Here is a 15,197-nt window from a genome sequence, read left to right as displayed (position 1 = left end):
TAATCATCGATCGTCGGACCAAGCAAGGGCCCACTATGCCGCATGTGCCTGTTCTGGTATAAGTTTGTTGTAGTTTCTTATATATAGAATGATCGATATATCGAACTACTCGCGATCTCTGTGTGCTAACAGTTCGCGCCAAATGGCTAGAGAGCGAAACGGGATGGGGTTCAATTTCGCCATCTTTACCGACACATCAGAAGGAACGAGTTGCGCCTGTGCACATCAGGCGGTAGCCTGCCTCTTCGCATTCGCCACGGCTTTTGGCGGTTGGTATAGTAGATTCACAGCATAGCACGGCCCGCTTCTGCGGGCCGCCACTGCGCATGTGCAGATCACCCAGAGGGCGCCGCATGACGTTAGGTGACCATCGTTTACAGACGACAAGCTGCGGACCCGCCTACCACGTCGGGACTAATCAGCGCGTGTACTGACGAGGCTCGGTAGAGGATCACGGGCCGCGCTATGGAAAAATTATACTATTTTGGCACAAATTCATCAAAAACCACCAATCTGTAGCAGCATGCAGCAGGTTTAATGTAATGCAGGTTGGCACAGTAGTCACAGTATTCCCACCGCTTCCAAGAAACTCTTGCAGTTTAGATGGTTGCAGATGTCTTTTTAACTACTCCCCTCCTAAACATTCATCCAGGACTTTTTGGTACTTCTAACACGACGGATGGCACAGATGCAAAAAGTCATTGCCCAAGCAGGAAAAAGGTAACCTTCCCAAATTAACTATGGCTCCTCAGTGTGTGATCTTTAAATTCTGTACATTAAACTGATGTAAAATACTATTCACTCAGCTTTATATTTCAATAAATAGTAATGTTTGGTTTATGGGGGTTTAACATCAGAAAGTGGCTCAGGCTATAAGGGACAATAACTAGTAGTGTTAGTAACACACAGAACACTTGCACTTCCAAAAACAACCTTTATTTAAAACAAGACTGCGATACATTTCATCCATGACTGCTTATTTGTAGCAGGGGTGCCAATATATCCTTTACAATGGCTGATCATAGACATTATTAGGCAGTCATAAACATAAAAAAGTGGAATAAGGCCTTGAGCCCTTTTATGTACAGAGACCAGCAACTCTGACCCAAGTGCTAGCTAAATTAATCATTGTCACTATCCTCCTCCATGTTGGGGCTGGTGGGGCTGTAAGTGGGTGATGATGGGGAATAGCCCGGACTTGTTGGGGAGTAACTTGAACCCTTCGGGCTTGTGGGGGAGTAAGTAGGTGAAGTAGGAGAGTACTTCGGTGATGTCGGGGAATATGTTGGCGACGTTGGTGAATACTTCGGAGACGTCGGCGAGTACTTCGGTGATGTAGGGCTGTACTGCGGTGACGTTGGACTGTACTGAGGCGAAGTAGGGCTGTACTTCGGAGATGATGGCGTGTATGTAGGACTTGTCGGCGAGTACTTTGGACTCGTTGGTGAATACTTCGGGCTCGATGGAGAATAGGACGGGGAAGTTGGAGAATAGGTAGGCGAGGTCGGAGAGTACTTCGGTGACGACGGTGTGTACTGTGGTGAGCCAGGAGAATAGCTCGGACTTGTTGGAGAATAGGACGGCGAAGTTGGTGAATACTTCGGACTGCTTGGAGAGTAACTGGGGCTGCCTGGTGAGTAGCTCGGGCTCTGGGGCGAGTAGTTGGGAGAGCTGGGAGAGTAGGATGGACTTGTTGGGGAATAGGATGGAGAAGTTGGGGAGTAGGACGGCGAGGTTGGAGAGTAGGACGGTGAGGTCGGTGAGTAAGACGGTGAAGCAGGGGTGTAATTGGGGGAGCTTGGGGAATAGCTCGGACTGGTTGGAGAGTAGGACGGGGAAGTCGGGGAATATGAAGGGGATGTAGGGGAGTAAGATGGGGAAGTTGGAGAATAGGATGGGGAAGTAGGTGAGTAGCTGGGACTTGTGGGAGAGTAAGAGGGCGAGGTTGGAGAGTAGGAGGGTGATGTTGGAGAGTAGCTCGGACTGGTTGGGGAGTATGAGGGAGATGTCGGAGAATAGCTTGGAGACGTGGGTGAGTAGTTGGGTGAAGTGGGAGAGTAAGTTGGCGATGTTGGGGAGTAAGAGGGCGATGTCGGGGAGTAGGAAGGTGACGTTGGCGAATAAGTTGGAGAAGCAGGAGTGAGAGAGGGAGAGGAAGGTGCATAAGCAGGTGATGAAGGCGAGTAGTTCGGGGAGCTGGGGCTGGGTATGTAAGGCGAGGCGGGTGACGAGGCTGGCGATCCTGGCTGTGGTGACCATGCAGGGCTGCAGGCACCAGGGCTGAAGCCACTAGCATCACTTGATGCAGATGGTGAGAAGCCAGCGCCTCCCGGTGTCATGCCACTTCCCACGTTAGGTGACCAGCCACTGCCATAAGCTGGAGTGGCACCAGTGGCCCACGGTGTCATCTGTGGAGACATGCCAGCCATCGGAGTGGCTGCACTGCCAAAGAAGACGCCAGGGCCACCTGCACAACAGAAAAAAAATAGGTTGGGCGGATGAGCAGGAGCATGTCAACAACTAATAAACATGCCGACACACTAGCATAGCCACTCCTTGTGTTAACAACTGGCAAGCAGATTAATTAGTCAAACATACTGAAGGCTGCAGCACTACATTCACCTGCAGACTAATTTTTGTCGAGTACCTACTTTACACTGTGCTAGCCATTCAATATTAGGGTGAATACACCATTAAGTCTGCAATTACATCATAAAGAGAACTGCAAAAAGTGAAGAGCTTAGAACTTTTGTAAACATACAGCTTGCACTGCATTTATTTTCACCCTTTTTTCTTCAGTTGCATGCTTGCTTTGTTTGCAGTACTCATCTTAACAGGTACTGGAGAGGGTAGGAAACTGCCGATGGCCTAACAAATGCAAAGCATTCACTACTCCCATATTTTTCACTATCCACCTGGGCAAGGAGTGACAGCAATAGCTGTATCAGACCAGACAGAATTAGAACTGCAACTGAGAACAGAAAAGCAGAGATAACTGATCCAGGCAGGGCTATACTCACAAAGGGATCCCATCATTCCTGGCAGGTTCATGGGAATCTCAATGCCGTACTTGCACTTCTCGGCATCGAGCATCAGGTCAAATGCCCCTGTGCCCATCCGTGCCAGCTGTCCCATGATGATGTTTTCAGAGACACCCTTCAGGTAGTCAACCTCAGCATGTGAAGCCGCATCCAGGAGCACATCAACCTGCACAACAGGTAACGCACGCGACAATGTCAGAACAGCACTGGTGGATACGGCTTCCATTGCTGGAGGCCTTCCAATACAATGCAATCCGACAGTTACAATCCTATTATCATGTCAAGCATACAAGCACATGCTAACTTGCAGAGCTTCCATCCAAAGACACCGCTGCTCTGGATGAACACTGTGTGTGTATCAAGATACCATTCCGCCAGCAGCAGATTAGCCGACAGTACTAAATGCATACACTGTTCATCTGCTCCACGTTAATTAAAAATGGACATTCTGGAGAATAAATTATTGTGCATCAGAACAGCGCTCAGCAAATAGGGTGGGGCACTTTTTGATTTCGCAATTTCAAGTAGCTGCAAATAGGCCTCAGAAGTAAGAGAACCCGTAAGTGCAATGTGGTTGCTAAAACCATTGCTAAATGCTAAATGAAGGAAGCAAAGAAAACTGGCTGAGTATTTTTCATGCGAAGCTGCACTAGGTCACTGAAAGTGCCTATTATGTCAGTATCTTCGATGAACACTAACACTTATTACAACATGAACAGTCAAGACTACCAAGTAAACACATTCTTTGTGACTGCCCGCTAAGTAAAACCCCTGAAAATAGGCATTTAAGGAAATGAAAATTGCACGAACTGAAGCAAAGTGCTGTTGATCAGACAAGATTTGATGCTACAACTAATAAATGAAACTCAGGATTCTTTTATTTGTATCCAGCTACTTCCTATATTTAAACCCAATGGAAAAAATCACAGATCGAAGAATGATGTAACTTTTCTTTTTCTTGCTAGATAAATACACACATACTTTACAATAAGCAGTATAATACCACTTTTGGGCCCAGACACATTAACTGCCATAAAAAATGCTTCAATATCACCTTGAATGAGCAAGAACTTGTCTTCACAGTTCAATAGCAGTGTAGCTAATGCAGCCAAAGCAGTTAAGTTTCTAGCAGCACAATTCAAAACATACACTGCAGTGGCTTGCTTCAATTTACTGCAATATGCCACGCTTACTGAACTTTGCAGCATGAACACTTTAGCCAAAGCTTTAGAAGGAATATATTTGGCACTGAAGGGAAACTCTGGAGGTTTTGCGAACATTCCGAGCTGACAGTGGCATCACATTCCTTAGAGTCCCCTCTCCCCACCACAGCAAGCCGTTTTTCAAAATATCGAGTGGGTATCAACAAGTGGAAAATGTTTGTGCTGTTGAAAATTACAGTGTTACCCACAGAAATCATCTGAACCGAGGCCACGGAACAGGCAAACTTTAAAATCGATCTGCGCTAGAATGAAATGGGGCATGGCTGCCAAACTTGGTGAAACTAATCAGGAATGAGAGAAAAACCTTAAGTACAAGTTTAATTAGGATATGGTAACTTAAAAACCCCCAGAGATGCCCTTAGTGGCTTTTTGAACTTACGGTCTCTTCAAAGGAGCAGCGCATAAGGGCCCCTGTGTCTTGTCGGTTGATGCCGTGACGAGTGATGGCCATCAGATGTCCCTTGGCTGTCATCACGTCACACAGCAAGGCCAAGTGGCGGTAGTTCACGTATGAACCGTCAAACGAGATGACGTGGTTCATCTCTTTCTCTACGGCCTTACGGACAGCTTCTATACCCAGCACCTGCGCAGAATCAGTCACGTCTTAGACACACACCAAGAACGCAAACTTCTTCCATGAAAACGGTATACTCTGTCTGCTCAGTTGCACTGGCAATGGCAATATCATGACAATGACAACTAGAGAGCTCTGACATTTGATAATTCTGGGATCATTCAGCATCATCACAACCATTATTGTCACCATCTGTCACTATCAGCCAAGCTGCATCCGCTGCAGGACAGAGGCCCTTCCAACTGATCTCCTATTGATACATTTAATCGCAGACTTCCTAATCTCATCTGCCCAACTGACTCTCCGCTCCCCTACTGCTATGTTTACCGTCTCTTGGATATGTACCACTGTAGTGGCTGCTGCAAGAAAAGCAGGCATACAAAGCTGGACCAACTTACTGCGAAGATCTCACAAATGTCGTTGGAATACGTCCGGACAGGATCTACGTCCCGCTCACTCAGCACGCGCATCAGGCTGGTACCGTCCGTTTCCAGCAGCCACTCCGCAATGGCCTTGAACTCTCCAGTCTCTGTGAGCACAATTCGCTTCTTGTTGTCTGTGGTAGGCAGGTGCATGTACACCTGCAACCAAAGGAAAGGACATTACATAAATGGCAGCTAAAAAAATGCACAGACTCCAGTTCTTAAAAAGGAAACAAAAACGGCCAGGGAAGCTGCCTACACACCCATGAGGCTAGCTAGTGCTACCAGCATCAAGCTCTGTCCTCAAAGAAAAAGTGAACAATCTCGTGGGCTTGCAAAAAAATTTATGAACAATAATAGTAAAAAAGAACAAAAAATTCTACATGAAAAATGCATTCACAAAAATCTGCTTGCAACCAATGGAGATTTATTCATGGTTACATGCCACTGCCCAATGCACACTGCATGGCTGGCGATTGCGATGTTAGCAATGTGCGGGCCATGCACCACCAAGGATGCTGCTTACTACATGACTGGCATATCACAGCTCTGGCAATGTGTGCAGCCCACATATCATGGCATGTGCTCGCATGCATGTGTAGCTGTTCGCAGAGCATCCAAAAATAAAATAATAATGAATCTGAATCCTGTACAGAGTGACAAGTTACAAGACAACTCAACATCACACTGCAGCTGCCAATTCTGAATAAGAAAGGCAGAGTGCAGCACCACTGCTTGCAATGAAGGACTGTGAAAGTGCACAGCCTGAAGACTAACCTTTGTAATGGCCTCAATGCCTTGCAGAGTCATGTCACTCAGCATGTTGGCCTCAATGCAGCGAAGGAAGACGTCATCCTCCATCTTGTCCACCTGCTCTTCCTCCTGACAAGTGTAGATGCAAGAAGCAGAGGCATCAGCACAGCAGTAGCGGCAATCTGTTTGCTACAATGACGCAATGGTGCCCTCGGCATCTAGATAGGTCTGACCTTTCACGCAAGCTTTGCAGCTGGTTTCAGGTAGTTGAGCTCTTCTAGTGACCATTAAACAATCAACACTTTACTAAAGGTATCATCAGACACTAACAAACCCATCACCTTGAGATGCCCCCACGTGGTTATACTCCACAGGCTCAAAACCCCAACTGCTATTTGACGAATGCATTCAATTTGGCCCTAAAAAGTTAAGTCACGCCTAATTGTGTATTTATTGACAATAAGAACATCTTTGGACCTGTAACTCATTGCCAGTCCTAATCAATACGAAATATCCAAGTAGTGCTCCCATTCCTCAGTTCGTGATCCGCTATTATTGAAATCATGATGGGCAAATGAAGGTTTTATTCCAACACACAAAAGTGCGTGACAATGAAGCATGAAAAAAAAAAAAAATGGCAACTCACATCTTGGAACTTGCCATCGTCACTGTTCATGATTCGTATGCGGAGGACCAGCTTCTCTGCATTGTCATCGTTGAAGATGCAGTTGAGATCATCGCCAAACCCTGCATTTATCTTTTCGGCAATCTGCTCCATGGTGAGTTTCTTGTCTGTCATACGCTTCCGGTCCAGCTCCACACGGAGCAGCCAGGGCGATATGCGAGTGGGGTCGAAGTCAGGCATCTCGTAGTAGACGTTGACAAACTCCTGGTCCTCCGCAATGACCGTGTTCTGCGGGTCAGGGTCGTAGTAGATGGCTGTGTTGGCGGTCACCTTGCGAAGTGTCGTGTGCTCCAACCGACACAGCACATCCTGCACACATACGGGAGGGCAAGAATTTCACGTTAAAGGCACCTTCTGGCTTTTCATAGAAGAGGGCAAGAACACAGGCTTACGATAGCTAAAAATCTCCAACCTTCTCAAAAACCTAGACAAGGTCAGATCACGTTAGCCCAACAAAAAATGCAGGTCAATCGGAAGCTTAAATGCACTTTGCAGTGACTCATGTTGTTAACAGGGCATTCTAAGGCCAAACATTTCCATTTAACGCCTCCAGAAGCTTTTCAGCTACACAGCAGTGACAAAGCTTCATGAACAAGAGAAAAATCAAATAAAACTGAAAGTCTAACAAGAAACTGCCACTAAGTACAGCCAAGGCGCTATTGGCAAACAAATACAATGTGGGGAAACTACTGCCATTCCTGTAGCATTATTTACAAGGTTTAAAGCAATATACAGTGGTTTTCAAAGGTTACCAGCCTGCTTCATGTGCAACTGAAATAAGGGCAGAGCTGCGCAGTGGGGTGCCTACTCTCTTTCTGTGGAGTTTCAGAAATAAACACCACTCTTCTAACAGCCTGAGCTCTCTAGGTGGTACATGAAGGGTGTGGCATCAAAGAGGAAACCAGCTATACTCCAAGCCACCACTCCAATGCACCCACCATGGTGCATCAACACTATCCAGAAAGAGTGACAAAAAAAAATGCAAACACAATACCCAGCTGTGAGCATTTCACTCAAGCAAGAGGCAGGGAGGTGGAAAATGTACCTTGGCCTTCTCGGCATCTCGTGCAGCAGCACCTGTGAGGAACACGGTGAGCGAGGGTGTCTTGGGCTTCTTGGAGATGTTGATGATCTCTTTCAGACGAGGCACACCAAGTGTGACGTTCTTGGCTGACACACCGGCGTAGTGGAAAGTGTTCAGGGTCATCTGGGTGGCTGGCTCACCCAGAGACTGCGCAGCCAGGGCACCCACCATCTCGCCAGGCTGGCCCTGCAAACAGTGAAGGACACGGACAGCCCAAGGCTTAATGCTTTCGGCACATCCTTCCATTTCTACTAGGTTTTGTACACTTTTCATGGCACCTCATGCGTGTACTGAATTTCATTTCCGAAAACAGGTGCAGAAGGTTCCCTTTAACTATCTATATGTAAATAACCTGAAAATGAATGAGTAACGTAAACAATCAGTGCTAATATCACTATTATGTTAACACTTTCTGCAACAAAGTGCACCAAGAGCTCTCAGCAAAAGACAAAATTCTTCAGTCAGCAGTAATGATGTGAATTTTCTGCATGCACAACGTAAATTTTTGTATTAACAGTGCACTCTGCTTGACTGAAACACAGACTAAAATGTTTATACACATTTTTTAGGCTGCATATAATTGGCAATCATTAAAGCTTGGAAATGCTATAATTCACATGAGTAAGGCAAAGCTGCACCTGGGGTATGGGACCCAGAGGTAAAACACAGTTACATTTGGACTGCGCCTGCCATAGCTTGAAAAGCACAAGAAAAAAGGCAAGGCAGTGACACCAACCCACCTGTGACTGGTGGAAACGTGTCTCGATCTCGCCCAGCAACCACTCGAAGGACTCGGTGGAGAGGCGGAACTCTTCAGCCACCCGCTTGGAGCACAGGGTGGCCCGCAGTAAAGCACGGAACAAGAATGTGGCGTTCTCATTCGCCTGGATGCTCAGGTGGTCCTCACCTGGCACAATGACTAGCTTCTTGACAAGCTCCTCCACACCTGCAATGCATTGGTGCAGAGATGTTGGCACACAACGATGTAGAACAGGGAAGAAAGGGCAACCCTGCACTTCTCTTGCATGATCTCTGGGATCGGTGCAGTGGGGTAGTACTCACTACTGCTGTTATGTGAAGACAACCATGCACTCTAATTAGTGTACATTGTTGGGCCAGTTGGTCAACCATCGATGTTTCCATCAGTGTCGTAGAACCTGCTGCCTATTAATAATTTTTAGTTTTGTGGAATCCGCTTTCATTCAGTTAGTTGTAAGTTAGTGCTTCGTCTGCATTTTCTCTTTCGCCCCGCCTCTTTTGCGCAATCTTTTTGTTTCAATGCACTCTAAAAGTGCTGGATTTTCAAGCATGGCTGCATTTTAGACAAAAACGTGGACAGTCATAGAAGCCCATGCCAAGAAATGCTAATGTACATGCTTGTTTGTGGCTAGGCGACCGGTTCTTGAATTGCAAAGAAAAAAGAAAACAACGATAAAGGACCAAGTACAAAAAAAGAAGTGAAATAAAATAGAGTGTAAAAAACATAACAAAGAAAGAAAGGATAAGAAATAAAGAAGAAAAAAAAAGTGGAATGTGAAGGTGGGCCCCACCTTGCACCACCCTGAGAGGTGACAAGTCTGTGGGCGCACGCAGGTTCACCCTGAAAATCTTCTGGGCATTCCAGAGCATTCTCTGAAGGTTGCACGGCAGCACTACCTGCAATGGCAACACCACAACGCTTGCAAGAGAACACAGAAGAAAGGCAGCAATGGACTGACGTGACTGCCTCAGAGAAATTGCCCCATTCTGTTACTTACCGTATTTACTCGCATAATAGGCGCATAATAGGCGTCTGCTAGCAATCGTGTGAATACAGTATTGATCACAGTGTGATTTCGGTGTGCGCCTATTATGCGCGGAAATAAAAAAACTGGTTTTTTCGCAACCAAACTGGGGGTGTGCGTATTATGCGAGTGCGCTTATTATGTGAGTGTGCCTATTATGCTCCAGTTCAATAGTCTGACTCGCACTGAAGATCGCCAAACACAAACGCATTTGAGACTGAAAAAAATGATGACAGAACTCATCCTCGTGTCAGGTGCTGCACTTTTAGCACTAGTAAAGGCATAAATTCATACTATGCGTCCCCTACACCTTTTTTTGTCCCTGATCAACCTTTCAGTTATGCAAGAGGTGCTCACCTTGCTGTCACCAGTTGGGAAGATGGTTCGCAGTATCTCACGGTCTTTTCTAAGCCGCTCCCACTCTTTTTCAAGCTCAGACACGGCTGTGGCACTGCCCATCAGCTCACGCACCACGTCCTCAGTGAACACCTTGCGAAGGTACCTAAAAGACAGCAGTCAAATGCCCTTTCAACATGAGGTCACAGCTACCAGCAGGCTACAGTCATGTGACCAATTATGAAAATATAACAAAGCAATGCTGGAGTTCGTAACAAAGAATATTGACTACAGTCGACGACCGAAAATTCGGACGCCTGATTTTTCGGACATGCTTGATTATTCGGACTTTTTCGCGGCACCGCGACATGGCCCATAGAGCCAATGTGTAAGAGCGCTTGAAATTTCGGACGCACCGCAACTGACCACTCGATTTTTCGGACCTCGTTCGCACTCGCCGCCAGTACCCAAGCCGCCATATAATGTGTACAGTGGAACCTCATTAATTCAGACTGCAGGAGATATCGAAAACTTGATCAAACAAAATGAAATTCAAGCTAAAAGGGAGCCTCTTAACTTGCGACGCTGAAATTCTGTGCGAGTCGGCACATTGCGCTCGCGTGTTTTCGAATTCGTACTGTCCTTGAATGCCTTCCGCCGCACGAACTTGAACCGTAGTCTGAGTTTACGGAACTCATCTGTGCCGAGTCTTTAGTCCCGAACACGGAACGCGAATACGATCGCGGAGCGCTTGATCGCGGAGGCTACGCGCACGCCGTGGCCTCCACGATCGAAGCGCGCGGCGCGCGGCCGGATCTTATCACGCCGCCGGATCTTATCGCGGCCGCGATCTGCTCCGGCGCCGCCGCGCCGTTCGCGGAGGCCACGCGCGCGCACCGGAGCTTCCAAGTGCCGTCTATGGATGGCGCCATGATAATTATCAACATTTTTCTCGGTCGCGATTTTCCGCTGTTCACAGGCCACGCGCGCGCACCGGAGCTTCCAAGTGCCGTCTATGGATGGCGCCATGATAATTATCAACATTTTTCTCGGTCGCGATTTTCCGCTGTTCACATCGGCATCAGTATCGCCAGCTCCAGCCTTTCGTGGCGTGTCAGCATGCGTGTTAGCGCGTCCGCCGTGATAGTGGCTTTTGCGCACGTGCTGCCGCCGAGCTTCACAGTTTTAGCGCGATGGGCAAGCACCTTAAGCTACACGGCTGGGAGTTAGCTCTCGAACGCGGTCGGTAAGCGTGCGAAGGGCGGGAAATTCGACGTGGCCGAGAAGTGCGTCCGATGATGGTGCAACCAAAAGAGAAACACAAGCTGCAAAAAGCGCGCTTTCCGAGTCAAGCCGTGCGAGTTTCCTGAACTGGAAGAAGAGCTGCTCCTCTGTGTGATGGAATTTCGGAACAACGGCTACGCGTTGACAGCGGACATGCTGCGCGGCTTCTTTTGGCATGAGCGTGCACCAGAGCGCAGCACCAGCTCAGGAGTCTAAATACTTCGCGAGTGACGATTGAACGTAGAATAAATGTCGCTCATTCCCTAGTTGGTGCGTTTTTACTTACAAATTTTTTTTTTTTTTCGCATATCGCGTGTATGGGCCGCACCCCGAAAATTGGCCCTCGAATCTGGAAAAAAAAAGTGCGGCCCTTATACGCGTTTATACGGTATTTCGCGCGGCGAAATATAGTCATGAGGAGCTTTAGAATGTGTGCAATACAATTGGCCGCTTTCTCCGGCATAGTGGTAATAAGTTCGTGATTTTTTCGGTGAAATTTGATTTTCCGGACTGCCCGATTTTTCGGTCGTTTTCGCGGCCCCTAGAGAGTCCGAAAAATCGGTCGTCGACTGTATCTTTCAAAATGCAGCGTGTAGCACAATTTGTCAGGCTTGGAGCAACAATGCACCAAAGGAAAAACCAAAAGCTCATTTGTGCTGGCTGCCATGAACAAATGATAGCTTCAGGCCTCTAAAGATGCACTAAAGCACCATTACATGGATATGAGCAATGACAGAATAATTTTTAAGTTTTTTTTTTTCCCCAGTAAAACCGAACATTATGGCATCTATGCCACAGACTGGCTGCACTGTAATACAGTCGCCGACTGATTTTTCGGACTCCAAAAATTCGGACATGCTCGATTATTCAGACTGCTTCGTGGCACCGCCACTCTCCCCATAGACCGTAATGTATAACAACTGCCGAAAGTTCGGACATCTTGCAGCCTCTCGTTTGATTTTTGGGACACTCCTTGAGCCAACTCGACCGGCAGCACTTGCCGCACCGACGCTCACCGACGCGCGGTTCACTTCGCTCAACGCCATTTTTGTTTTGAACTGAGCCTCCTTGCTGCCCCGCGAGGTGGCGCTACTGCAAATTCCCGCTCATCATCATCGTTTCCGCGTGGTTCGGTAGCGCGCCGCATGGTGGCGCGCCACACCAGTTCCGGCCGCAGCTTAGTAAGCCATCTCAAGGCAATCCAGGAGCCGCTTTGTTTGTTTATCCGGCAGCAAGCCCGCGAGAGCGCCGTCGTAGCACGCAGCACTGGAGATGCGATATTAGCCTAGGGCGGCTTACAGCCGGCGTTTTGTCATCGAAAGGGGTCTGTTGAACCCCGAGTAGCAGTATCAAGATGTTTCGTTGAAGCGCGCGTGAGCATTGACTTATGCAACGCCAGGCCGGCGGCAGCAAGCCCGCGAGAGCGCCGTGGTAGCACGCAGCGGTGCAGATGCGATGAGGCCCGACGGCTCTCGAAACGATGTCGGGGAGGAGGCAAGTAGAGGAGGTGGTGAAAGAAGGAACGGAGAAGAGGAGGAGGAGAGGCAGCGTTGGGCGAGGAGACATATGCAACGCCAGCCCGGGATCAGCCAGTGCATGTAAATAAACGATTTCTTTCTCTTTTTTTTTCTGAATTTGTTTTTTCGGACACCTGTTTATTCGGACATTTCCGTGGTCCCCGTGAGGTCCGAATAAACGGTCGGCGACTGTACATATATGCATAACGTTAAGATGGATGTGCCATGATACTGCGCAACAGCTAGCTATGTTTCCAAGGGTAACGGGCAATGACGCCAGATTTGAACCATTTATGAGCAAAGCGAGGGAACTCACCGCTCATTGCAAGTGTCAAAGCGGAACTTCTTCTCGAAGGACTTGTTGGACGGCTTTAGAGTGGGCATGCTCTGGAACTCGACAGTGCCTCCATCAAGGCCATCCTCTCCGTAACGCAGCTGGATCACCTGGCCATTGCTGTTACGCACCGTGCCGTCATAGGCGATCATCACACTCTCCATAGCTTTGATCAGACGACGCTGGATGTAACCTGCAAACAAGACACGCATGGAAATGAAGATGTACCTCAACCTCTGTTACTGATTGAGCTAAGCCTGAACGTGAAGAACTTTTGGTTGCTGAGCTCGAAATGACCAGCCGACTGTTCACAGTGAATTGAAGCAGTTTGAGCAAGCCATTCTTTACAAGAATTAAGAAGCTGACACAGCACCACGAAAGCGCTATTACCTAAACACGCGCCCATACACGGAAGCCAGAAACTTCAGCCAAATAAAAATTGCAGAAACCACCATCCTCGCATTTACCAGTCATAGCTCTAAGTCTTTATCAAGCTTTCTGCCTTTTTCGAAAATAGAGAACCAGGTCACATTCTAACTGAACAGTTATTCCAATTTATGTGGCAAAGAACCCAAAGCAGAGCACAGATCATACAAGTCCCTGATCACTGAGAGAGTCACGCTAACAACTCTTTGTAGCCCACACAAAAAAATTTCCCCTCTTGCACTCTCACACCCCGCAGTGAAAACTAACCTGTTTCAGCTGTCTTGACAGCTGTATCAATGAGACCCTCTCTTCCTCCCATGGCGTGGAAGAAAAACTCTGAGGGGGTCAAGCCGGCCAGGTAGGAGTTCTCAACGAAGCCACGACTCTCGGGACCGTAGTCATCCTTTATGAAGTGAGGCAGCGTACGTTTGCGGAAGCCGAATGGGATCCGCTTGCCTTCAACGTTTTGCTGACCCACACAAGCAATAACCTGCAGTACCAAACATTCCGTGATGAAGGACAGTGAGTAATGAAAGAGGAACAACGGCACTAGAGTGGCTTAATACGTTACTGAGGCCCGCGGCAAATTGTCTGCTAGAAATATATTTTATTTATATACATGTAATCTGAATAGAGAGGAATACTCCTAAATAACAAATATGAACGAGTAGTGACTGATCAGTGACATGGTAAAGAAAAAGGCAGAAACAGTATAGAACAAACCAGGCTTAAGTTTGCCACTCTAGTAAAAACACAATTCTTATCCTGCTCAACAACATTACTGCATGAATATATGAAATTGTTATGCATGCACGGCTTTTGAGATTTATCGTGGTTACAACCTCTAGACCCAAACAAATTGATGGCTTAGCTTCACAAAGGTGCTGTACACTTCCTTGGGAGATGCATATATCTTCATATCTTATCTAGCCTGCTAGACTTGCACTTGCCACGATAACAGCCAATGACAAAGGCTGAACAGAAGTGGCCTGAACAACAAGAGGGCTCTCACAGCAATGTAGAAAGAGAAGAAGCTTGTTTGACCAATGGGGTTTACCTGAGAAATGTTAATTTTGGAACCCTTGGCTCCGGAGACCACCATAGCCTTGAAGTTGTTGAATTCAGACAGGGATTTCTGGGCACTGGCACCTGTCTTGTCACGAGCATCGTTCAAGATGCGGTTGACCTGGACAAACACAACCGTCGTTATGGCACAAATCTTTTCTGCAGACCACTGTTGGTACACAGTAAAACCTTGTTATTGTTTGTTAAAAAATATGCGGGAAAAATGAAGGAAGTACTATCCGCGAAAACGTACGATCCAAACTACCTGATTTCGAGAAACTGTCGAATGAGGTAAAAATGCAGTTATTGACAATTTCATTTCGTAACAATGTCAACTAGCATTTCTTAGTATACCAGGTAAGAACAGTGCTTTTTTTTTGTTTTAGTGCTCACAGAACAGAGTGTTCTTGCACTCCGTGCTATGTTTACGAGACCTGGCCCGCTCATATGCAAGTGCATCGTAGGAGTTCCTAGATGCTTCACTCTCTTGCCCATAGGCACTGAGAGGCACTTCGTTCTTACTCTTGTTGCACCTCCACGGCAACGGCCCTCTCATAAGTAATTGCACTGATGTTATTTTTTTTTATACTTCTCCCTTTTGCACCCAGACACTGCAGAAAAGCCACCAGGGCGGGTGAGTGCAGCTACACTCAAGCTTTTCATGTTGCG

The 15,197-nt window shown here is 47.2% G+C and overlaps 1 protein-coding gene across 1 annotated transcript in view; it reads right to left on the bottom strand.

Moving 5' to 3' along the window:
• Nucleotides 1-920: 920 nt before the first annotated feature.
• Nucleotides 921-15,197, bottom strand: part of Polr2A (RNA polymerase II subunit RpII215) — a 28,650-nt gene continuing 14,373 nt past the window's right edge. The window contains exons 12-24 of the mRNA XM_089544948.1: nucleotides 14,521-14,649; nucleotides 13,731-13,953; nucleotides 13,020-13,230; nucleotides 9,924-10,068; nucleotides 9,333-9,438; nucleotides 8,523-8,728; nucleotides 7,744-7,968; nucleotides 6,660-7,007; nucleotides 6,038-6,142; nucleotides 5,237-5,419; nucleotides 4,644-4,847; nucleotides 3,021-3,207; nucleotides 921-2,467 (exon numbers count right to left, since the gene is read on the bottom strand). Of these exons, the coding sequence (XP_089401074.1) occupies nucleotides 1,122-2,467; nucleotides 3,021-3,207; nucleotides 4,644-4,847; nucleotides 5,237-5,419; nucleotides 6,038-6,142; nucleotides 6,660-7,007; nucleotides 7,744-7,968; nucleotides 8,523-8,728; nucleotides 9,333-9,438; nucleotides 9,924-10,068; nucleotides 13,020-13,230; nucleotides 13,731-13,953; nucleotides 14,521-14,649 (3,618 nt within the window). The 3' untranslated portion in view covers nucleotides 921-1,121. The remainder of the gene's footprint in view (nucleotides 2,468-3,020; nucleotides 3,208-4,643; nucleotides 4,848-5,236; nucleotides 5,420-6,037; nucleotides 6,143-6,659; nucleotides 7,008-7,743; nucleotides 7,969-8,522; nucleotides 8,729-9,332; nucleotides 9,439-9,923; nucleotides 10,069-13,019; nucleotides 13,231-13,730; nucleotides 13,954-14,520; nucleotides 14,650-15,197) is intronic.

Source organism: Amblyomma mixtum, chromosome 5, assembly GCF_055824585.1.
Source record: "Amblyomma mixtum isolate Tamu chromosome 5, ASM5582458v1, whole genome shotgun sequence".
Classification (NCBI taxonomy): domain Eukaryota; kingdom Metazoa; phylum Arthropoda; class Arachnida; order Ixodida; family Ixodidae; genus Amblyomma; species Amblyomma mixtum.
This window is presented reverse-complemented; position numbering and strand designations above follow the sequence as displayed.